We start from the raw sequence: 25114 nt of genomic DNA, 5'->3' as shown, positions 1-25114 counted from the left end.
CATCTGCTGAATGCTCTTTGCAGTGCTGGCCAGCAGAGCACTTAGGTTTGATGAACCTGGAAGCAGCCAGCCTGCAGGACAGGGCGTGCTGGGGTCATCTGCAAGAAGGGCAGAGAGGAGGATGAGCCCCAACAAGCAGCACTGCTGCAGGTTGCTCAGTCCTCCTGCTCTGCATGCTGTCAGCACGCACAGGGAGATGCTGAGTGAGACATTTTGTATGCACAGCCTGGTGCCCAGAGGACAGGAACATCCTTTGGACCGGAGAGCACAGGATGAAGTTACAAGAACACAACAGGGACTGCATGTAAATAAGGCTGGGAGCAAGGAAAAGCCATTCTGCAAATGCAGCATCAGCTTCATCCATAGGAAAGCCCCACAGAGAAAAAAGCAGCAGAACTAAAGGAGTCCAGTATGCTATGGGTTTGTTAAGAAAAAGTGTGGCTGGATTTTCTGATGCCTAATGGGGCTGTGGCTGGGTCGCCATCTCCATCACCAGAGATACTTTAGGATTTGTATCCTCTCTTATCACATATTTTTACTTGCAGCAACCTGAAGTATCTCACTCATCTTTAACAAATTAAGATTAAAATTGCCCACAGTTATTAAAGAGACAGATCTAGAGCTGAACCACATATGCCAGTTTTCCTTGGGACCTTGGGTTAAAACTAAATAAATCTCAAGCTCTCATCCCTTCGTGTTCCCTTGCTTCCCCCAGCATGCAGGCCAGAAGCAGAAGCTCGCAGTGCAGCACAGTGCAGAGAGACTCTGAATTCAGCTCCTGTAAGTTTGTCCTTGCATCAGGCAGCTGTGTGCTGTGACAGCCAGTTCTGCCCAGGAGTTTCTTAACAGCTTCATGGCCATTATAGAACAGGTCTCCTACCTGGAACATGGATCAAGAGAGACCTTCTTAATTAAAGAGAAAAGCTAGATTCTGCTTTTCAATATGCCTTTTTTTTTTTTTTTTCCCCTAAAAGGAAAGGTTAGATGAGAAAATCGAAGAGCAGGTTTTTGCATTTGGAGGTTCTCTTATCTCTCAATAATGAAAAGATTAAAAAAAAGAAAGAAAGAAAGAAAGAAAGAAAAGCTATATAACTTTTCCCTGTTGCAGTAATGGCACTTGGCTCTGGCAAGTACTCCTCTCCCAGCCCCCATACCCCTTTCCATCCCCACAGCAGCCCACCAAGGTGAGGGAGAGCCCGGAAAGGCCCCTCTTCTCTTAACTCAATACCTTTTGGAGCTTATTTATTTTTGCTGGATGTGTTGTTTTCCTTCTTTCATCGCTGCAGAACAATCCACAAGAGGAATCTAGTATGCTCCTGTACACTCATCTGAGATGAGACAGATGTGTCAGCGTTGTCAGCTATTTCAGTATGGGATTTTTCTTTCTGATGACAACCTCCAGGTCCTAAATATTCATGCAGGTTTCAATTCAGCTTTGAAGTTGGTGGGAGGCAAGTGCTGGAATGGGAACAAAGCACTTCACGGGCCCTGGGGGAGTGGTCCCAGGTTCAGTTACAGTCCTGGGGGGTGTTTCAGTCAGTCCTGAGCTGGACTCCAAGTTTATGGGATCTGGTAGGGCTGGTTAGTTCTGTTGTTTGTTATAAAGCTGCAAGTTGCAAAAAGTGGTGTTGGTTTGGAGAAACTGGAAGGTGTTCCCAATGGGAAGCCTTCTAAGACTGTAAGGGGCTGCCCTACATGGAGCTGCTGGTGGCTCCATGGAGGGGAGATGAGGTCCTGGCACTGTCTCATCCCAAGGGATAAGTGCTGGAGCACAGAGGTGGCAGCAATTTGGTTTGTGTGGCTTTGGTCCTCATGGATGCAGGAGGAAGCAGAAAGCCAAGGAGGTTTGGAGGGATGATGTGAACAAGGTAGACGTGAGGAATGACAGAGAGCTAAATTTACAGAGTCTTGGAAAAGGAAGACTCAGGGGCAACGTGGTCACAGGCTATAAATAACTTCAAGGTAACAATATAAATGAAGAAAGGGAATTGAGTGTCGTCTCAAAGGAGGGTAGGGCAAGAGCCAGAGCTGGAGGCTGATGAAGGAGATGCATAGAGCGGAGGGAAGGGAGATGGCTGGGGGGATTTGCCAGGGGAGAGGGCTGGGGGGCAAGTAGGACCATGAAGTGCTGGGGGAAATAAGGTGATCAGATTCCAGTGTGACCAACTTTTTTCCTTTCAGCTTTGTGCATGCCCTGAAGTTAACCCTGTTTAATTCAATAGAATCTACCCCAACTTTGTTTTTCACCATTGCTTCTCCTTTCACGTACCTGGTGTGCTTGCTGTTCCTCTGGGATCTGGTTTTCTTTCCAGTCAGGCCTGCACAGCTTAAACTAATACTGAAACTTCACCAATTTTAATCTCTCTTAGAAAGGAGCAACGAAGAAATTCTATCTGAGCAAAGAATGCACACACACTTCATTGCAGCTCAGAGGTTTCTCTCCATGCGAGCGCTCCTTGCTGCAGCTCAGGCCCATCTCATTCAACACGACTTTCCCTGGGTTCTGCTGTAGGTGCTCTGACGACGTAGGTGCTGTCTAAGAACAGGACAGAAAGATGGATGATGGCACAGAATTTTTGCATCTGCTAAATATGTAATATAAAACAAGAAGCTCTGTCAGCACCAGATGGAAGGCAGCCTGGCTATTTATCAGTGCACTGCCTGCAAATTTGGACTGAAGCGTTTTAGTGGCTAAGGGGGTTGGGAGTGATGTCCACATGGGTACCTTCCCTGGTGTCCTGCAGAAATGAGATCACACTTCAGGATCCCCTTTGAATGGGAAAGGAGGCAGCATCAGAGATACGCTCTCTCTTTTTAGGCTTCTCGCTTTCATGACAATTGACACAAACTTAATTAACCTCAAGGCTGATGACTGTCAAATTTGATTGAAACTGGACAGTCATCTGGTGTCTCTTCATTTTAGGTTGTTAAAGAATATCTGTGGTGGTTCTGTGGTTGGATGCAAGCACCCAGAAAGGCTTTTGCTCTCTGCCCCATGCCCACATTGAAGACCCTTTGCTCTCAGGGTGGTCCCTCAGCACTTGGGCTGTCTCCACCACTCGGTGACCCAAGGGCTGATGTCCCCATCCCCTCCCATGGCAGCAGGAGGTTTTGTAGACCCTGCTGGCTCAGGCCAAGCCATGAATGGGATTTCCAGGTTGGTACCACAAAACCACCCCACCTGCTGCTCACCCTGCGTCTGTAGCAGCTCCACATTTATTAAGTGCATGAATCCCTTCCTCAATCCAGTCAACAAGGCATGAATCTTCAACCTAATTTAAGCTTATTCAGTCATTTTGTCCCTCATTAAAGGCCCTTATCATTATGGTTCAATTAAGAACAGCAAAAAGCAGGCTCCCTCCAATTACCTTGTCTAGTGCTTCCTTCTCCATCATGCATTTGTGCCCAAATCTTCCTATGCCAAACAATGAAACCTGTACTGAATGTTGGCTTGTGTTTGAGCCAGAAGTACACATTCCCCCTTGTCACACTCACATTTTTTTTCTGCTTTGGAAATCTGTTGAACTTTCAACTTTTGCCCAGGAATTTTTCTTGCAGCATCTTCCCCCATGGGCTCGAGCTGTAGTGCTGGGTGCATCTGCATGAACCAACCTTCCTCTCAGGTCATGTCTTGTGGTTTAAATCTCAAAAAGTTTTGCCAAAATGGTGTTAGGAAGACCCCCTGTTGGCCGAGCAGAAAAAGACTAATCAATAAACGTGGGCTCCGGGATGCTGGTTGCTGCCTGGAGGAGAGGATGGGGTTGGAAGAGGAAAGGGGTTCAGCAGAAGAAGGAGATGAGTGCATGCAGAGTGCTGAAAGATCAGTCACCACTCTGTTCTTGGATAAGCTTTGCTTGGATGGTGCAGCATCAGTTAGCCACGCCCTGTACAAGAAGAGATAGAGCCATCTGCTTTAGAATTTGAAAATAGCTCGGGGAGCAAACGGAGGGTGCCAAAACCCAGGCTATGGGCAGCACAGGGCATGGAAACCACCGGTTGTTGGGTGGGTGTGGAGAAAGGGCTCCGGTTCAGTGTTTCAAATGGAAGCATATCCCTGGAGTCATTCCACATATTTCACACCAGTCTTCTTTTTCTCTTATTAGTCCAACTGCCAAGGGACAGAACATGAACCTTTCTGTATCATCACAGAGCTCAATAGATTTCCTCTCACCTTCAGGGTCTGAGCTCTCTGCCACGGTGTTTGTGTTTAAAGCCATCAGTAGTGTTGAAAGCAAAGAACTGACTCAGTAATTCTGTTTGTGGAGACATAATGTCCTTGGATCAGATAACAGCACCTTCCCAGTACTGCTTTTACATACTTCATTAATTCACATAGTGTTAGTGGCTGTCTGTCCTCCTGTTCCACAACAACTGCCTTCATCTTGAGTTTAGTATTAAATGTGGAGGTTGGTGGCCCTGCATGTGGCAGGGGGGTTGGAGAGTCGTGATCCTTGAAGTCCCTTCCAACCTGGGCCATTCTGTGATTCTGTGATCTTTGACATCACATCGACAGCCTGGTTGAGTGAGAGGCAACCCTGTGCATGGCAGAGGGGTTGGAATGAGATCCCTGCCAACCTAAGCCATTCTGGGATGTCATGTTGCTGACTGTCTGTCCTTACTTATGGGGCTCTGCTGGTCTTTCTTTGAGCTTTTGTCTCCCTCCCAAATGAAGCCACCAGCACCACCCCACACCTTCCCCAGCATCTCACTCACACCCAGTGCTTGGGAATGGTGAAATCCCATCCCCTCCCTGAGCCCATTGCTGTTTTCTGATGATATCAGAGATGCGTGGCACCCAAAGCTGTGCTGCAGTGTGACACCACAAATGACCAGCTAATTAGGCAAAGAGGAGTGCGGCGAATTTAGATTCTTCTTTAGGGCTCACAGACTATTAGTAATCTGGAATTTGTTAATTGAAAATTGCTTCCTCTGTTTGTTGTTAGCCTTTTGGTGGAGGGGGATATTTCCTGCTTTTGGACTGCGTCGCTGGATCTATAATAATGCACTTTGTACATTAGTGCCAGGCACATTTGTAATTGGCTACCCTATTAAAGAACACTAATGATCTTACAAGCGTTCACAAATAATGAATAGAATGGCCCCTCGCTGAATTGAGTAATTTATTCACTGACATACTTGCAGATCTGTTTTTCCATCATTTAACCCAGCTTTAGCTCTCTGCCTGCCTTGCAGAGACATCTCCTCTTTCAGTCATGTGTTAGAGATAATATGGGTCACAGGAAACTCACTGTTCATTGGGACGTAGGGCTGCTCCACACTGGAGCACATATGTGATAGGATGTGCAGAGCAAGCAGCAGTGATGTCAGTCTCTGGTGCATTCGTTGCTGCTGGGATTCTCCTGAAGCATAAAAGGAAGACAAAAAGCCAGAACTTGGGAAATGCAATCCAGAAGGCTATGCTGATTTTCTCTTTTAAATACAGAAGCCATAAAACAGAGCTTGGGGTTGGTTTTCCAGCTACTGCCCCTCACAGGAGAGGGAGCTGGAATGCAGCTCTGCCAGGTTCCTGCACACCACGGAGCTTTGGGCAATCCTTTTGCTGCTTCCAAAGTACCCACACTGTGGCAAGGTGCTCTGTGCTGAAATAAACAGCTCAGCAAAGCTCACAGTTCTATTTTCACACAACAAGCCTTGTCCTAAAGCACTGCCTACTTATGAAAAACAGAGCTGTTTTCCATGGAGGATAATGGTGAAGGAAGGTACATCTTTCTGATGCCAGGCTTTTGCGTGTTCTTCTGAGACCTGTGATTGTCCATCAGGAGGAAATATTCTTTGGGGCAGAAGCCTGCCGTGCTGTATGTGGGAAAATGGTAATGCTGGGTCATAATTACAGGCTGTGACAAAGAGGTGGTTTGGGTCAGCTTGCTTAGAAAAGGGCTTCCTACAGTGGGAGCTTTGTAGCCTCATCATGGTGAAGGTTCAGCACAGGAAGTAAGGTGTACAGGGGTTTGTGAGCCCGAAGGTATGACCTCAGGGAAGCGTGGACAAAGGGAATGGCTTTGCTTAAGTGGATTTGTTGTGAGGTTACAGAAGCTGAGTGGGTATGGAGCTGGTTCTCTCCTGTGACCCACGCAGCACTGCCTGTGCCCGCTGCAACCCAGACTGTGGCAGGGCTGTAGGGATGGACAGCCCACCACAGGGCAGCCCCAGCAGAACAGCTCACACCGTGGGGCCTTCCCAGTGGGAGAAAACCTGCAGTGACTTTATGGGGGGAAGCCAAAGCAAGGAGACATTGGGAGTGACTTGAGGCCAGGGGAAGGTGGCAGAGCTTGGTTTTACAGGATACTGGAGCTTGCTTTTGGGGGGAGAATATCAGATCCTGAATTTTTGAGACGATGCTGAAGCCTGCTTTGTGGGGGGACACCAGAACTTGCTTTCTTTGCACTTGTTTCTATTAGCGTGTGTGTGTATGTTTTTTAGTGGTTTTTTTTTTTTTTTTTTTTCCTTTTCCTTTCTATGAGAGCGGCGACCTCTCAGTCCCCTATTCTGGAGGATGCTCTCTGCGGGACTTTGGCAGCCGCTCCCCGCACAGCTGAGGGTTAACGGGGCGGGCAGAGCGGGCGGGGCGCGGCCCGGCGGAGCCCATTGCAGCCGGTTCCGTTCCGTTCTGTTCCGTTCCTGCGGCGTCTCCAGCGCCGGGCGCGGAGCAGCGGAGGGGAGCGCGGGTGGAGCCCCCCCTCCCACCCCCCTCCCGCGGCTCCGCCGCCCCCGGCCACCACCATGGTGCAGAAATCCCGCAACGGAGGCGTTTACCCGGGGCCCGCAGCCGAGAAGAAGCTGAAGGTGGGCTTCGTAGGGCTGGACCCGGGAGCTCCGGACTCCAGCCGGGACGGGGCTCTGCTCATCGCCGGCTCCGAGAGCACCAAGCGGGGTAGCATCCTCAGCAAACCCCGTTCGGGGGTGTCGGGCAGTGGGAAGCCCCCCAAAAGGAATGCTTTTTACCGCAAGCTGCAGAATTTTCTCTACAATGTGCTGGAAAGACCGCGGGGCTGGGCTTTCATTTACCACGCATACGTGTGAGTAATAAAAAGGTGGTGGTGGGGGGAGGACGGCGCAGCCCCCTCCCTTTTTACCCCCAGCCCCAAATTTCTCTTTGCCACCCATCGCCAATCGCGGAGTGCGGGGTGGGTGGGGGATGCTCCAGCTGCAGAACGGCTGCAGGGAAGGAAGGGATGGGGGGAGGAGGGGGGTGGAAATGCTCGCTGAGGAACCTAAGAGTGCTGCGAGCCCCTCCCGGAGCTGCCGCAGCCCCGTAGTGTCCGGGCACCGGTGCACCTGGGGAAGGGGTGTGCGGTGTGTGTGTGGTGGGGGGGAGAAAACTGAAGCTGTCCCTGCAGAGCTGGAGGTGGCTCCGGTGGGGAGGTGCAATGCACCGGCCCTATGCACCCCCGTTTACCTCCCCGCTTGCGGGGGAAGGGGCTGCGGTGGGTGCATGCAGGGGAGCGATGGGGAGGGAGCGCTCCTCCGTCTTGCTTTAAATCACCATAGCAATGCTGGGAGCTGAGGAACACAAAGCGCTGCTCAGGAACTGGATTCTTTCCCTTCCCCCCCATCATCCCCCCCCCCACACGTCTCCTCCGGCCCCATCTTTTGCGGGGTGCTGCGGAGGATGTGGGGCCGGGGGGTTGCGGCTCCGCAGTGGGGCCGGGAGGTTCTTCTGTGCCCCCGTGGGGAGCAGTGGGGTGGGAATGTCTACGAAGAAATGCTGAGCAGCGGCTGGGGCTTCCTGGGGGGGATGGAGAGGGAACAAAGGAGCGGTCCCGGGGTGCGCATTTCTCCTCGGCAGCCTCGATTTTAGGCAGGAATGACCACGTTGGGTGGGGAAAAAATGCCCCTGACTGCAGGTTGTGCTGGAGGAGGAGGAGGACAGCTAGCTGCTCGTTGTTGGGAGGATTGCAAAGGGAGGGTCAGGATAAGTCCCTGTGTTAGCAACTCCCTTCCCTCTGGGACTTTCCACAGTCCCACTGGGCTGTTCTGCGGTCCTGGGCTCCAGCACAGCCCTGTTTGGGTTCCTGCTCCCTTAGAGCAAATGGATTTTTTTTGTTTGCGTGCTCTTTGTCATGGCCAGGGCCTCCATCAACTCAATCGAGAAGATTTTGGGGGCCTTTTGTTATTTTCCCTTATTCCTTTTGATGCTAATGCCATTCTTAGATCAGATGTTGGGATGTGCTTTATGGTCCTCAGCCATTTTGTGCCTTGAGGCCTCCCAGGGAGGTGTGTTGCGTCCGGGCGATGAGATGCTGTTTGGGAGGAAGGGAAAGCTTCACCCTGCACTGCAGAGGGCTGGGGGCTTGTAGAGAGCTGGGTGTCCCTGGGAGCATCCTTGGAGCTCAGCGGTGGCTGTGATGGGAGTGAGGTCCATTCTCCATGCCCAGGAATGCTATGTGCTTGGTGCAAAGTCTCACGGAGGGGCTCGTCTGGCTTTACAGTGAGGATGAGATTGTTGTATTTAAGAGCACACGGTGCATGCTGTACACAGGTGAAAACCCAGCTTGGACTGGCAATGGCAGCAGTGAAAGGGGCTGAAAGCCAAATGGCCAGCAAGGGGTAGCCCTGCCTGGGAGGGCTTTATAAGCTTCTTTTGCTTCTTCAGCTGCTGTCCTAACTTCTGATCCACGTCGCTCTCTGCAGTGGCATTGGCTTGGGCAGGCAGTAATCATCACAGGGCACGAGCAGGGCAGCCCAAGCTACCTCCTTCTGGGATTCACCTTCTCCTGAAGTCCCCATTTCCAGTGCATTCCTCTAGAGCCCCACAGCTGCATCTTGCTTTGGGCACATGGCTGTGCTTGCTGCATGTCACCTGGTTGTGCCAGGAGTCTGAATAGGAAACGCTGCAAAACCACTCCTGACCCACACTGCTGGGAAATGGAGGCAGCGCTCAGGGCTGAGGTGAGAGCTGCACTGAGGTCTGTGAAGCATTAGTAATGTGATTAATTTTTTACAGTGCGTTGGGATGTTTTGTGAATGCCTGTCTTCTGAACCATGCATGCAATAAGGTTGGCTTTGGCAGGTCAGTAAGATGTTATTTAGAGAGCTGGAGGGTACGATGAACATCTCACAAAGTCATTGGGAAAAGCCCAGCACCAGCTACTCCCTTTGCTGCCTATTAGCCTGGCCTCACCAGTGCCAGCTTTATGTTTATCAGAATGGGGCAGGTGGGGGCTTTTCGGGGTTTTTGTAGCTAAAAATCTATAATCCAACAAGGACAGCACAAAGCCTGCTGGCTGCTTCTGCACAGACGTGAGGGCGAAGGGACTGCCTCAAGGTCACAAAGTTTGTGTGGAAGAGCTGCCTGGAGATCCCCATGCAGGTCGCAGTATTTCTCATGCTGCATCCTAGCTCCAATCCATTGATCTATTTTCCTTCTCTTTCTGTCGATGTTCTTTCCCTTTTGCACCATTTCACGCAGTACAAATCAGAAATCCAGTGCAGCTTCCATCCCTCCAGCCTCACCCCAGCTACTGCCTCTGTAAAAGCACCATGCCCTCCGTGAAAACAGTGCTCCCTATTTCATATTGCTGTGTTGTGATTCATTTCTATGCAAAACAGCTCTTCCCACACTGACACAAGTGGGTGACCCACTCATGGTGTGTATGTGTACATTATATAGGTATGTATGTTCTGCACAGTTCTATGGACGGCTGAGTTTCATGGATCCCATCTTGGAGTGTGGCTGGAGATGGACTCTGGGCTTCCTGTATCTCATCTCCCATATTTTCCTGGTATTTCTCTTCCTCCTCTCAGGTCTCTCTCTCTTTTTTTCTTTCTTTTTTTTTTTTTTCTTGTCTTTTTTGGCAGAGCCGTAGCACTGCAGCACATGGCCTCGTTCTGTTCAAGGTTGAGCTAAAACTTGAAAAGTTGAGCCCTGTCTAAGCAGCAAGCCATGCCTTTTGAGGGACATGGCAGCTCTTAGATCTCATGGCAGCTCTCTGCACAGAGAGGCATTTTGCTTGCAAAATTGTTCAGTTTTTTTTTTTTTTTTAATGGTTTAGATTATCTTTTCCCTCCTAATCCTCTTACCTTGCTTATTATCGCTTGTCCCATGCTTGGTGGTGCTGAGCCTGAAGTGCTGTGATGCATCTTATCCCAGAAGGGATGCTGTGCTCTGTGCTAACTGCATGGACTGGGCACCCCACGGCCCTCTGTATCTGCAGGTGCAGTTCCTGACCTCTGGGTGAGCTGCTCTTGTTTGGGACCTATATTCAGCCACTTTTAAAGCTGTGTGTCTACAGCAAATGTAATTTTCGCATTCTGTTTATTGTTCTCTGTAGCAGCAGCTATGGAGGATTGGGAAGATGAAGAGATCTTCCCTAGAGATGTGGGGTTTCTTGGTGCAGAAGTGGCCTCTTTTGTGACTCCTCCCAGCCCTCAGGGACTGGGAAAAATGTGGTTATTGCATGCAGATCATCTTTCTCAGATCATCTTTTACTTTTGATATAATGCCTTCGGGAACCCCTAGATATTTTTCTGCTGTCAGAAAGCTTGTGTGTTTTGTTTTGGTTTTCTCCCCAGTTAATTTTGTATACGTATTTCATGGCATTGATTAATTAGAAGAAAATTTAAATTGACCCTCACATATGTTCCTTCCCATGCTCAGGTGAGCCTTGAACAACCCCAGACCCACCCAAACCACTAATGATGGGCAGGGTCCTCCCCACATCCTACTGGGAGTGTAGGATGAAGGTCCAACACAAATCCCATGTGCTGAGCATAATGGAGCTGTTGGGCTCTGGAGACCGATGCCCTCACCCTGCAGTTTGTCCTCCCTGGGGACTTCCATGCAGCGATGCCTCACCAGCTCCTGCTTAGTCAGAGCTGGGTGGGAGCAACCTGATTTAATGTGTCACGTTCCAGTTGTATTCACCCCACACTGACATTCAGGAAAAGAAAAACAAGTCGGTCCCCTGGGTGACTTCCTTTCTGCAATGCAATGCGCCTCAACCAGCTGAGCCTCCATCCTTCTTAAGAAGGAATGACCCCAATGCAAGTCCCAAATCCTCTATTGAAGGGAAGACGGGTGTCGCTTCAACAAAGAAATGCAATTTGTGAAAACCACATATATATATATTTTTTTAATACATATTTTTTTTGCTTGGCGGCAGATATGGGGGACGTGGTGGGATGAGACTCTGCGGTCTGTTGGTAGAGCAGGATGGCAGGCTGTTGTCAGGCTTTTGCAGGGCTTACTGGGATAAAAAAGCACAGAAGTTTTGTATGTGGCGTTTGGGATTTAAGCAGCAAACGCTCAACCCTGCATAATCCTGTTTAAGGTAGCCCAAACCTACGGCTGGTTTCTCTGTGGGCTCTTGAGGGACTGATTCCTCTTTAAAATTACAGTGGCAGTTCCTGCCGTGTAATCTCCTGCGGAGAAGAAGCAGGGGAGCAGAGGAGGATGGAGGGTGATTCCTACAGAGGATTAAACTACAGCATGCTTCTGTGGGAATGTGAGCCTGTTCATGTGAGACGTCCCCTGCAGAGACAAGATCTTCAGCACTGAGCTGGATAAGCCCCTTCTTCCCGTGGTGGTTTGCGTTGCTATGGGATAATGCAATGGCTTTTAGCCACCAGGTGATCAGAAAGGAATTAATTACATTTAAAAACTGGCTGATCGGGGTGGTCTGGGCTGAGTTTGATGAATGCATATATTGTGAGGTGGTTTGAGCAGCGAGTGTGTGCCAGCAGGACCAGGTAGTGCAGGAGGACACCTGGTCCATCACTGCCATGTGTTCAAACTGTTCCTAGCTGGGCTGTAAGCCAAGAGCACTTGGGCTCCTCTGACATCATCTAGAGCAGAGGATGGCCGTGCTGATGCTGCAGGTATTTAAATTGGCCTTTTGGTGGATGTGCCCATCCATACAGAAAAAGAACAAGCTGGAGTTCCTGGTGACCTCGGCTTCCTATGCCCTGTTGTCTCAGCCCTGTTCTGGGCAAGCTGTGAATGCAGCAGCTCTGACACACAGACTGAAGGTGTTTGGGGAGGTCATGTGCATCTGTTCTAAAGCACTGAATTAATTATGTGCAGAGCTGTCTGCTGGGGAGTATCTTGAGCAGAAGTCACTGGCTGGGATGATGAGAGCTGCTTTATTGCAGCCTCTGGGCTTCCTGACTGCCAATAAATGAGGGAAACCGGAGCATTCCTCTGCCTATCTCTCATCTGTCTGCAATATCACTCCAACCTCTCATGTGCTTTTTAAATATGTGAAAAGCTCTGGTGTTGGTTAACATCCATCTGGTGACTTCTTTTGGGTGGATTGGACCTTAAGTTGCAACAGGAAGGTTCAGGTTGGATGTTAGGAACATTCTTTTTTTTCCTCTTAAAGAGCAGTGATGCAGTGGCACAGCTGCTCGGGGAGCAGTGGGGTTACCATCCCTGGAGGTGTTCCAGAGCTGTGGAGATGTGGCAGTGAGGGATGTGGGCATGGTGGGGTGGGATGGAGTTGGACTTGAGAATGTTGGAAGTCTTTTCCAACCTGAATGATTTTATGATTGGATGTTGGGCAAAGAGCAGCTTTTCCCAGTGCACAGGGAATGGGAGATCTCTGATATTTTCTCACCCCTCTTGCTGCTGAAGTGGCGTGCTTCAAACTACCACCAGGAGTGCTGGCTGCAGCAGGAGCTTCCTGGTTTGTGTTAGTGTGGACCGTGCTCAGACACTGAGCTTGGTGATGCTCAGATGCCTGCTGGATGGAGCACTGTGTCCTATGTTCCTCTCAGAAAGCCCATAGGATCCTTAGAGCACGTCTGCCTTCTGGAGATGCCCTTTTCTCTTTTTATGACAAAGGGAACCTGAGTTCCCTTGTATACCTTGGCTGGAAGCTGGATGAGATGAATCCCAACAACGAGGTGAGAAGACAGAGCTTGGCATCTGTTTGCAAACTGAAAACTGGAGTGAGCTGAGGCAATGCTAAGCATCTCCCATTCCAGCCATTAGGAACTGTGGTGTTCAGAGCCAGAACTGCACTGTGGATGTCCCAACAGGTGAAGGTGGGAAATGGGTCTGATCCACACCAAAGCAGAATGACCACAGTCTGAGCTCCACACTTAGCCAGCAATTGCTAAGAAGCAGTTTTGAGAAAGGAACCTTTATAGCAAACCCCAATCATCTTGTGGACCTGCAACCCAAGTCCCAGAGGGAATTAGAGTATAATCAAGTCTTATTAACACTGATTATTGTTCAGAGCAGCTCTGGTTGAGTCTGGGTTCTGGAAGCAGAGTGCCTGGCAGGGTGGCCAACCTTCCTTCTGACACTGAATGCATCCCAGGCAGGGGGCACAGGGCACGGGAACGAGAGGATGAAGTGTTGGGGAGCAGCTGCCCTCACTGGGTGGGGGCTGAGGATGGTGTCTGTGTGCGTCTATCCATTGCAGCAGTCACTCAGCATCCCTAGGATGAGATTGCACAAGGCGAAGGTTATGCCTTCAGGATGGACTTTCTCAGGGATTCCCAGATGCTGCGTTACAGATCCTAACGTGCCTCAAGTCCCGCCTTCTGCTTTACAGCTCCACCAACCCAGGGAGCAAAATCTGTCCGAGGCAATTGCAGAGCTGCTGTCACACGTTGCAATGGATGAATGCAGCAGGATGAGTTTTCCTCGCACAGCTCCTGCAGACACGCTGTCACTCCCTGTAAAGCTCTTGTGGTACCCAGGAATTAAACCTAGCAGAAATCCTGGCTCAAAGGTGACTCACGTGCACCTCTTCTCCATCGCCTGTGTGAGTGTGGGAGCTCGTGTCTGGGCACCTGCTGTGTGTATTTGTTGCAACTTGTGTTTGGTGTGGTTGGAAATTAATGAGCTGTGCAAAATAGAAAAGAGAAACTTCAGTCAAATAGTGGTTATAGTGAACACCAAGGGGAGAACAATATTAATATTATAGCAGCGTGTCAGCAACCCTAATGAAAGTCAAGTCTGTGAGTTTCTGTTCTATACGTGAAGCCCAAAAGGTTCAATACCTGCTGTAAAGGCTTCAGGTTGGATAGTAGGAAAAGTTTTTTTTTCCAAAAGAGCAGTGATGCAGTGGTGCAGCTGCCCAGGGGTGGTGGAGTCACCGTCCCTGGAGGTGTCCTAGAGCTCTGAAGATGTGGCATTGAGGAGTCTGGGCAGTGGGCACAGTGAGGTTGGGTTTGGTGATTCTATGACATTCTGTGTTGAACAGAATGCAGGTGTTAGTCCTAAAGTAGGTGCTGGGGAACTGCTGGTAACTGCTTTGTTCCAGTCTTTTTAAGAGCGTTTGGCTGGCTGCTTCTTTGTTTTTGAGTTGATGGGTTGGTTGCTATTCCTGCTCCTTGGGCTTGAAAAGGAAACAGGTTGGCTTTGGTGAGGACAGGCTGTCCAGGGCAATCCACCAGACTCGGTAGCTCAGCAGAGTTCATCTGTGCTGGGAGGAGGAAAGCATCTCCCCAGGAAACGTTCCCTATGCTGAGGTAGGTACGGCTTCTGTGTGCTTGCAGCAGCTTCACTGTTGGAGTGCTGTGTGTGGCAGTGAAATGGCAGCACTGGGAGAGTTTTTTTCTCCTGCATGTTTACGGGATTTTGCTCGACGTGGAGTCTCGGAGTGGCCATTAATTGAGTTTATGTTTGCTTGGAGCTTCATTACTAGGTCTGAGGAATGTAGAAGGGGATGTAAGAGCACTCCGTCTTTCACTTTAGAGGAGAGCAAAGGAGTTGAATATAAATCTCTCTAAATTACAGCTGGGCAAATAGAGAGTGAGGCCAGGCTGCCTTCTGCCATGCTACTCCATATGGAAATGAAACCAAAACACATCCATCCAGAAGGGTCAGTGAAGAACAAAACCTCTCCCAGTGCTGAGGGCCATGCGTGGCTCCTGGAGCAGGCTCCTTGTGTTGTGATTGCTGGTTCCATCCTGTGTTTGCTCATCCTTCTCCTTGTCCTGTGCATGGCAAGTATGAGGATGTTGTCCAAGCAAACCCCTTGCTGGGCCTTCCTCCAAATTTCCTGGGTTTATTAGCACTGATTTGTGCTTGGGGGACTAGTTAGACTCCTGAGTCATCTCCTTAGGCAGGGAGCTATTTATTGCAGCGTGTGTGTTACACTCCATGGGAGTGGGTGTCTCTCTTCCGCTTTTGGATCCTGCCCTGACTCTATATAAAGACTCCAGGCTTGAATGAGCAGCAAAACTCTGGCTCTGCTGTTTGGAAGACAGGTGCTGCTAACCTGTGTCCCTGACTGGAGGAGCGCAGTGGTCCTGAGCACCGGTAGGCGTTTGCATGGGATATTTGTCCTCCTTGGCATCTCCCAGCTGCTAGAATGGCTTGTAGGGACATGAAGCACTACATGATGATGTCCAGGAGTGCTTCTTGCTCTGCAGTGGCTCACAACCAAGCGGGAAGCGTGATTTGTAACTCCTTTTTTACCCCTCAGGTTGATTTGTTGATTCTTTTGACTTTTTAACGGTTTATTTTTCCAGTTTAAGAGAGGTGAGGTATTTCCTAGCAGCTGTAATTCTCTGTTGGTATCAAAGACTTGGAAGTGCCACGGGCAGATGTGATGAGTTCCTCTGAGACATTGACAGCACAGGAGCTGCCAGATCAAGAGGGACTTTGCTGTGATGTTTCTCCTGGGGTGGAGAAAGGCCTCCCCTGTGTCCTGGCGGCCTTGCAGAGGGCTGTCTGGATGCCAGACCAGCCTCTCCCCAGCAGCTCTGCAGGGAGCAGCATCCATCTGAGCGAGAGCTGATGGCAGCGTTGGACCAGGGCTGGCTTCACACCCCATTAAGCATCACGCTGAGCCACAGATACCAGTCCTTGTGTTGTCTAACTGAATTGCTGGCACTTCAGGAGGGCTCTGTCTCTGTAGCCGGAGGGACTGATGCATTTAATCTCTATTAGTGCTAAAGAAACTTTGTTAATTGTGAAAACGTGCTTTGGTCCTGGGGGCTCCTGGTCTGTTTTTGTTTGATTGGTGGTTGTTTTACAGCTGTGGCATTTTCTATTAAAAAGGAAAAAGTCTTAGAGAGAGAGAGCTTGGGAAATTTTCTCTGTCGTGTCTCAGACATGATATGCAGCCATTTAGAATTTAGCACTGATTTTTTTTTTATTTTTTTTTTTCCTTTTCACATTTTCCGATTTAGGAGTAGATGTTTTTAATGTAATTCTTATTTGGCTGCTCCTTTCTTAACATGCCAGCTAATAAGGGGAAAGGATTCCTGCACTGAGCTTTTGTTGCTGCTGTTTTTCCCTTCTGCAATAGAAATCAGATCTAATGTGAAGCCTCCATGAGCTGAGCTCTGACCACTGGTGGGTGCTGGGAGCATCATGAGTGATGCTGGGTGGCCCTGGGCTCACTGCAGATCTGAGCCAGGAAAGATAACAGCATGCAGGGCTGGGATGTGGTTGTAGGCCAGCAATGGCTGCATAGAATCATTAAGGCTGCAAATGACCTTTATGATCACTGAGTCCATGGGGACGTAGGCACATACAAGTGGGTGAAATGTGTCTCAGGCTCAGGTTTTTGCTCTGTGCTTTGGAATGGCCAAAACCTGGGAGACTGGCACTGCCTTGGCTCCATCTGTCCTCACGCAGGACCTTGGGTGCCTGGGGAGCATTTCATCCAGTTGGCCATTTTTGCCACCCTTCTTTGTGAACCTCTTTGCAGAGTGAAAATAAGCCTGAGCCCCATCTCTCTGCAGAGAAGCTGAAACATGCTGAACCCCCCAAAGAAGCTGCATTCCTACCCAATCTTGCTTTTCTGGCCCTTGCTGTAGGAATGGATTTTATTAAAAGCACCCAAAGGAAACTCATTGAGCCAATGGGTTGGGAGCCCCACCCATGGCCAGGAGTGCCCATCTTTCCCACAGCCATATCTTGGCGTGATGTGGGTCAGAAAGAGCTGGAGTTGAGCCTGAGCCCACACCTGCTGGGGCAGCTCCGTTATTTTTCATTTCTGAAAGCGCAGCAGAAATTAAATAAAAGTTAATTAAATCTTTTTTTTTTTTTTTTTTTTCTGCCTGCTTCCTTTCACTGTTTCTAGGGAAGACTGAAAAAATGTACTAGAGAGGAAGCGAAACTCTGAGCATCCTCTGAATGCTGAATATGGCCCCTGTGGGACTGCAGGGAAAGGCCCTGTAATTATGGGGAGCGTCCTGCGAGGCTGGGTTACACAACCAGGACGGAGAGCTGCTCCTGCTCTGTGTTAGCAGCAGGCAGATGAGGCTGTGACTCAAAATACTACCTGGCTGTTATCCATTCATTGCTTTTCATCGTTGCTGGTGTCCTCTACGCACAGCACAGACCGCTCACTAGGCTCCGAGCCAAGGCAGCAGGAGAGGAGCATGCAGGACCACAAAAGAGCCATTTGATATTGATGGTGACACAGTTCTCAGATGGCCCCAGTGTGTTTTGGGGCTGGCTGATGGTCACGCAGCAGTGCCACCAAGTGAGAGTGAATCATCCCCAGCTCGGGCAGAAGCAGCATGCCCTGATGGTGGAGCAATGTGCTGCTCACGAGCCGTTGGGTTTAGGGGATGGAGCGTTGTAGCAAACGCCTGGAGACATTGTACGGGGCGACCACACCTCTGCGTGGTGCTGGCCGTGCCCTGGTGTCATCCTGCAGGATGTCGTTCTGCTTTTGAGCTGTTGTGTGATGCTGTTGTTGGCTCTGATCTGTGCAGACTTCGCATGCTGGTGTGCTTTGCCGGGCTTTGTGCTCCTCCAGGAGGATTTATGAGGCTGCGGGCATGGCTGGATTTACATGTGGGCTTAACCTTAGCTGTGTGCTAGGGAGAATCGTCCCTATTTGGGAGCCCAAGTGTGGAGGAGTTCTACACCACGGACAAGGTCCCTGCAGCAGAGCTCAGCACCCTGTGCTGTCACCATGGCCTCTCCCTACTCCAGCAGCAGTAATCACTTCCTACATAGACGAGGAGACTTCAGCGTGTATCCTTGTTCTGTCAGGCCTTGGCTTTGAATTATTAAATAATGTCTCTGTTACGCATCACCAAGTTTGTTAGAACACAGCTACTTATCAGAAGAGAAAATAGTTGTTTCCCTGTTTTAGGAATTGACTTCATCTACTTGTGAGACTTGCAAAAAATGGAAAAGCATTTTACAGAAAAGACATCTGGAGAGGCTGAGGTTGGAAGTAGCCGTGCAAAAGCACCATCTTTCCAAAAAAATATGCAGTTCTCTGTCACAAAGTCCCTTTGGTAACTAATCTGCATCTTCTCTCTCAATCAAAGTCAACTTGTATGGGTTTTTCACTGTCTCTGAGAGCACTGCCTGTGGAGTGCTATCTTTTCCAAGGTCAGATTTTTGCCTGCTCCTTGTAGGAAGTTGGATGGTGCCTACTGCTTTGGATGAGGCTGGCTTGGAGCTGCAGCAGCCCAGCCTATGTTTCTCTCTCTTGTTCGTTTTTCTCTCGCTTGAGCAGCACTTTGCCCCACTGCCCATACAGCATCCCTGAGTAGCCCTGTTTGGTTGGACCCAGGCAGGCAATTCCCTGTTATTCCCAAGAAATACATGATGGGAATGAGTTAGAAATGGGGTCCCCCTGCTGTCAGGCTGGGGCTGATTCCCTCTGGACCATCCCTTCCTGCTCTCTTGCCTGAGCTGCTGAGCTCCCAGGAGCAGCCATCCAGCACGGTGCTGCAGGAGCTGCCTGGGGACCTGCTCGTGCCTAGAGAAGCGGGTTAAAGCAGGTTTTCACAAGCCTTTGCCTGCCATTTTAAATGGGAAGGATGTTTCCTTGGCAACGAGATGGATGCTTCCCAGCAGAGCATATGGCTTCCATCGACTTTGATTTACCAGTGTGTTGAAATGGCAGCTAGATAATCCTCTTCGGCTTTAATGTGTCTGTGCCCTGTGTCCCTGTTATTTGGGAGCTTTAAAGACCCTGGGTCAGGTCCTTGCAGCGCTGGACTTGTTTCCAGCATCCTGAGATGGAGTTGGCAGGATCCCCGCATCCTGGAGACCTGTGCAAGCAGGGAGCAGCACCCGAGCATCACTCCAAGCAGAGAGCTGCAGGGCAGACAGGAAAACATCCCCTGTTCCTGCTGCCTTCCACCAGCTGAGCTCCTCCTCCTCAGGGAACATCGTTTGCAATCCTCTCTTCCTGTTCTCCTCCCTCCTTTAAATCATTTTTAGATGTTTTCTACCTTCCACCACACGATCATCTGCCTCTTGCAGCTTGCTATTTATTGTTGTGTTTACTGGTGCTGGGAAATAAGGAGAGGGAACAAATCTGTCATTTGCTGGACTGAGCTCTGCAGGTTTGCTGAGCCCATGCATCCTCCTCCTTGCTGCTGCCCATCAGAGAGGAAGGCTCTCTGTGCTTTAGCAAATTGGATGAAAATTGGCCAACATGGCCAGATATTAGGGGGAGCAGCCAGACAGGGCAATCACATGAGCCTCATTGCCTTAGGAACTGGGATAAAAATAGAGAACTCCTTTCACACGACTGGGTGGTGCTGGGGCTGGTGCAGGGATATGAGTAGCAGAGAGTGCTGAGCTCAGGGCTCAGGAAGGGTGACCCTAAATGGGATGGAAGCAGATTGCTGGCCTGCAAGCATCTGCACTGCAGGGAGGGGAGGGGGTGTGCTGCCCTGTTGTTATTGCATCGATGCTGCATGGTTTGGTGAATCCCTCATGCTGAACGTGGATAGCAACGCAAATTCCCCTGGCCTTGTAGCACTTAACCAGGCGCATAGAAGGCTGAAAAAGTGCCAAAATGTGGCGTGGTTAAATTTTACAGGAGGCTTCATGCTAAGGAAAAGGGGCATTTTGATCCTTCTGCCTCTATCTGCCGGCTGAGGGCAGGCGAATTGAGCAGGTGGGGAGATCACCAGCTCTAAGCCATATTGCACATACTGTGCAAGTCTGTTAATTAAAACTGATGAGCAAGTGAAATTAGCAGTGCTTTGGTAACGCATGTGTTTCCTGCTTTGGCTGTACCCATGAGCCTCTTGCTCCAAGACCCTGCTCTCTTGTCTTTGTTATCAAGGCACAAAGCGGGAGCCAGACCTGGATCACCTGCCTTCAACAGGCACTGAGATCTCAGCCTATCCTTCGTTGTTGGTGGTCACGTTGGAAAGGGAGCCCAAGAGCATGGCTCTGTGGTCCCACCTCTGGGAAAGCATAAACCATGGGCTTGGGGCGTGGTGAAAGTGAGATGGCAAAGGCTGCGCAGAGATGTTGCTGAGGCTCTGAGCTGGTCCCTGCAGCTGTGCCTGCAGCTCCCTGTGGGGCTGTGAAGATGCTCAGCTTTGAGGCGCTTTAATTCTTGTGGCTGTAAAAGCAGTGCAAAGGCAGAAACAGGGAAACGAAGCTAAGGATGCTCAGAGAGGTGCAGCTTGTCCTTGGTGTGCGGGGAGCTGATTCTGGGACAGACCTTTGGAAAGCTGGCTACTATTCCTGTCTGCAGCAGGAACCAGCCCTGCACATTTTGAAGACAATCTTCCTATCTGCAATTAGACCAGAGCCTATTTTTGTATATCCCATTCCCTCGAGGAATGTTTAGATGAGATGCAGCATTACATTTTGCAGGGACATCTTGCTTTTAACCCAATTTGAGAGCACAGTTAAGTCAGGTCAAGTGACTTGCCCAAGTCAGCAAGAGGATTTTGTTGTGCCTTCATGCTCAGATCATGCGCATAGCCCTTAGGTTTTTAAATTTATTTCCTTTTTTTTTTCCTCCTTGAGGTATTGCCAAAAAGCAGGGCTTTGCTCTTAAGATGCAGAGAGAACTTGATCTTTGTATACAGATAAAGGTTAAATTTGGAAGGCTTGTGTGCCTCTACTTACTACTAATAATTTCTCAGAGGTGGAGAGGAAGCAGAGATTCTTTTCGGGGAATACCCTGTGGGATGAAGCACAGGCAGTGCTCAGGTTTCAATCTGAATAATGCTGGTATTGCATGAGACAGCAACTTTCCCTCACATTAAGATCAATGAACATGCCCTGAGTAAATGCCTGCACAAGCATTTTAAGAATTACACCAGTGTCCGATGTTTTATCCTCTTAATTTACCTCTGAACGGACCATAATTGCACCATGGCCTTTAGGGTTCTGTGAACAATTCCTGGAGTTGCATGGCTGTATTTCTCCCCACCTGGTTTTTGCAGCAGATCTCAGCCCCGCAGCGCAGAGCCCGTGGACGGGTGCACTGATGGATGAATGCTTTGGGTTTTCCTCCAGACCTCTGACCGCTCTGAGGCTGCAGCACAATGCAGGGAGAACATGCAGACAAACATCTCCCAGTGATTCATGCTGGAGGAGGACAGAAAGGAACGTTTTAGCTCGATCTTGGTGTGCGTTCATTATTAGCAATGCGGCTTTAGTATGAGTTTTAGGTGCCTTGAGCAAGTTAGGTGATTAGAGCCAGGCAAGTCTATTAAAAAACAGGCTGCTGATTGCTGAAATGTAGCCCTTTCTCCTGCTGTAAACGTTCAGTTCTTAGTCTCTATCGCTGGTCTTTTCCAGCTGGCATTTTTCCTTTGAGGATTCCATCTGGGAGAGCTCTTGTGTGTTCAAGCTCTTCAGTGTACAAGAACTGTAGAGATGTGGTTAGTGGACGTGGTGGGGTGGGTTGTATGGTTGAACTTGCTGATCTCAGTGGTCTTTTCCTGTCTTAATGATGGTATGGTTCTATGGTCAATCTTGCTTGTAAATGTGGAGATACATATGACTTCGTTGCTGCGCAAAATGCCTTTCTTCTCTAATTCCTGCTGTGTAAGTCAAGGATTTGGGGGGGTTGAGGCAGATGAGGCCATTCCTGCTCTTTGCATTACAAACAAGAACATTTGCAATGTTCTTCATCTGCCTATAAAAACAGAAAATGATCTCCATTGCAAAGGAAACCTTATTTCCCCTCATCTCCCCAGGCTGTAGCTGTGCAGGCATATCAGAGAAGATCCTAAAAAAAAAACTCAATCTACTGGAGAACACCCATCTCCTATTTTACCACGCTGCTGTCACACACTTTGCTAGTGATAGAAGTCACCTTGGGTGATGATTTTTGGCTGAGATGTGGAAGCCTGGAGTGGGGCATTCAGGCTTGTGTTGAGCCTTGTCAATGTATAGCTGGGCTGTGGGATTCCTTATGTGAAAAACAATGATGGAAGCTCCTGGTTAGGGCAGGGACAGTGTGCATCATCATAAACCCTTGGACAGCCATGGCGTGGTCAGAGTTCTGCTTCTGATTCAATGGAGATTCAAATTCAGCTATAAGTACTTCTGTTCTGAGTGCTAAAAGGCTTTTTACAGTCTGTTTATCCAAGTTTCGGAAACCTGAAAGCCAACATCTTACAGAGACCACTGCAAATGGATTGCTGGGATTACAGCTGGATTGCCCATAAGCATTTGGGTTTTATTTTAGCACAATTATCAATGCCTTATTTATGTCCCCAAAGTCATTTTCAAGTGTTTTAAGTTGTTTTCTATCGTGTGGCTCTCAAATGCTTGGCGTAAAATGCTCCCTCCTTTTCAGCTTTGCTTGTTCTAATTGAGCAAATCATTAATTCCTTTCCCACTTCCATGGGAAGGCAGGAAAGCAAGGAAAGAGCCCATTGCCTCGTGCCACCTCCTTGCATTACATCCATCCCTGACACATCCTGGTATCCCACTGCTGCTGATCCCATTGGAGCTCCGTGTAAGTGGGTGTGGAGGTTCCAAGGGGAGCATCTTTTAGAAGGCAAACGAGATTAATAATTTGAAAAGATTCATAAGGATTCTGTTATTTACTTTTACCAAAAAGAGAGAAAAAAATACCTTTCGCGTTTCAAGTCATTTTATTTCATTATTTGCTTAGTTATTTGCTTATTGGAGTGGGAGCTCACTCCTTTCTTCTGCTGCTGCTAGTATGAAATGCAGTGGAGATGAAATCTGGATATGGAGGTTTCGTGCCAAGATTGATAATCCAGAATAAGAAGCTTGCCATGGGTGTTTTAAGTTGACATAACCTTTCTTTTCTGAGAGAGTGGTGAGGTGCTGGAACAGGCTGCCCAGAGAGGCTGTGGATGCCCCTGGAGGTGTTCAAGGCCAGGTCGGATGGGGTTCTGGGCAGCCTGGTCTGGTATTGGATATAAACGTTGGTGGCCCTGCCTGAGATGGGGGACTTGGAGCTTCATAATCCTTGAGATCCCTTCCAACCCAAGCCATTCTATGAACCTTTGGACAGAAAGGCAAACTTTGGAGGACTTTGGGTTTTTCAGCTGTTTGCAGCAGTCAGATTTGCACAGCTGAGTCTTGGCTGAGCACAGAGGTGGAAGCAACTCAAGAAGTGTCTGTCCCCAGGAGGCTGCTGCCAGCTCTGTCCCTGCTGTCACCCTTGGAAGGGATGGAGGTGCAGCAGCACTTGCTGTCCTTTGCATCCTGGCCCAGTTTGGGGATGTTGTTGCCAGCTCTGCTGTGTGGGGCCCAGCTCCTGTCTGCCTTGGGGGAGGATATTGTCTTCTGCCCAGCTGTAAGCAGAACTGGCATCTTTAATGTAAAAATCATTAGAAGGGACATAATTAACGTTCCTTATTGCACATTAACATTACCCAGAGTCAGGCTGCAGACATAATTTGCTTTGATTAGATATGTAGCTTTAAAAATTAGATTCATCCCAACCTCTATGCTGTTTATTGGCCTGTTTCCCTTTCCCTTGCTATCCATTATGAGCTGGAGCCCTGTCCTGCACTGTCTGGGTGGATTAGATGTAATGAAAGCAGAGTCAACTTCCCACTGCCTGCCCTCCATGGGAGCTCAGAGGGTCCTCTCCACCTTGGCACGGATATGGCTCAGCTTTCTCCTTCCATCCCGTGCAAAGAGGGAAGCTGCAGAGCCTTTGGAGCTTTCCAGGAGCTGTGCAAACCCCAATTCCATGAATCCATTGGAAAAAATGTTTCATTCTCGAAGTCTACTTTTCAGCCTCTCGGAGGTTTGGGAACCTTGGAGTTGAGCAGAGCAGCCAGGCATCACCGTGGAGCTATTTTGGTATGCTTGTGAAGTGCCCACATCCTATGGTGGCAAGACCATTCCTCACTTGCTGGCTGAGCATCCCTGTGGGGGAACAGAGCAGAGGGGATGGGAGCTGCTGCACTGTGGGGTTTTGCCCATAGAGCAGCCCTGGCTTACCCCACACAGCTTGCACAGGGCACAAGGAAGATGTTCACCAGCAGGCATGTTGGACCACATCTGTACAAAGAGCCTGATCTGTTGGGTAATGCTTTCAGCTCGTGTTGAAATCATAAAGCAATGTCTTTTCCTTCCTTTTTTTTTTTCCTGCCCTATCAATACATTTCTAATGGCAGAGGTAACATGAAGGACTCCTCTTTCTCCTGGCATTCTCCCCCAGCAGGACTCATTTTTTCAGCATGGCTTCGTTCTGGATCCATTTGAAGCATCCACTTTAGTAAACAAGGTGTGCGTGTCTGCTCTGATGTCAGCACTTTGCTTTCAGCACCTGTCTGAGCATCTTTTTGTGATATTCAGTCCCAGAAACACAACCCACGCCCTATTTCTTCAATCAGAACATGTAGGATTTTCTTTTCCCCCATCCTTTCCCATGATCTATTTTTCCCCCTCTTCTCTTTCTTCTTTCATCGATTATTCATTTGTTTCTCACTCTGGCGTGGGAGTGTGCACCAAAATCTGGGCCACCCCAGGAGCGGGGCTGCCTGACCCATTTGCAGCTCCCTCTCACTGCACAGCCTGCAAAAGCCACTTTGGGTGAGAGTGATGGTGAGTGGGATTGCAAGGGGCAATTCCTTGCTTTTTCGGGTTGTTCCAGGTCCCTGAGTACCAGAAAGGCAGAAATGAGGGGATTGTCCTGAGCTGTTCTGTGCTGAATGGGAGTTGCTGCTGGCAAAGCTCAGCCTTTGTGGAGCGGCTCTGAAGGTCCCTTCCCTCCAGCAGACTCAGCACTGCCTGTGGTCAGAATAAATGCTGCCAGTCCCCCCTCTATACCTGAGCACTGTGATGTTAATGGCCCTTGAGAAGCCGCAGGCACAGCCCTGCAGTGCCTCTCTTTACACAGCACCAAGCAGCTGTACCCAGCAGCCTGACCTAGTTGCTTATAAATATTTGAAAGTCAGTTTGTAGGAATGTGAGACAAAGCCAGACAGATGAATTATTTAATGCTTTGAAAAATGCAGCTTT

General features: G+C 49.2%; 1 protein-coding gene across 2 annotated transcripts in view; it reads left to right on the top strand.

The window, feature by feature from the left end:
- The first annotated feature begins 6741 nt into the window (after positions 1-6741).
- The window catches only part of KCNQ2 (potassium voltage-gated channel subfamily Q member 2), a 66308-nt gene continuing 47935 nt past the window's right edge, over positions 6742-25114 (top strand). For both annotated transcript variants that reach the window (XM_085241753.1, XM_085241751.1), the window contains exon 1: positions 6742-7037. In XM_085241753.1, the coding sequence (XP_085097879.1) occupies positions 6742-7037 (296 nt within the window). The remainder of the gene's footprint in view (positions 7038-25114) is intronic.

This window comes from Meleagris gallopavo, chromosome 22 (genome assembly GCF_905368555.1).
Source record: "Meleagris gallopavo chromosome 22, MGAL_WU_HG_1.1, whole genome shotgun sequence".
Classification (NCBI taxonomy): Eukaryota; Metazoa; Chordata; class Aves; order Galliformes; family Phasianidae; genus Meleagris; species Meleagris gallopavo.
Note: the sequence above shows the minus strand (reverse complement) of the source record. Positions and strands in the feature narration are given on the sequence as shown.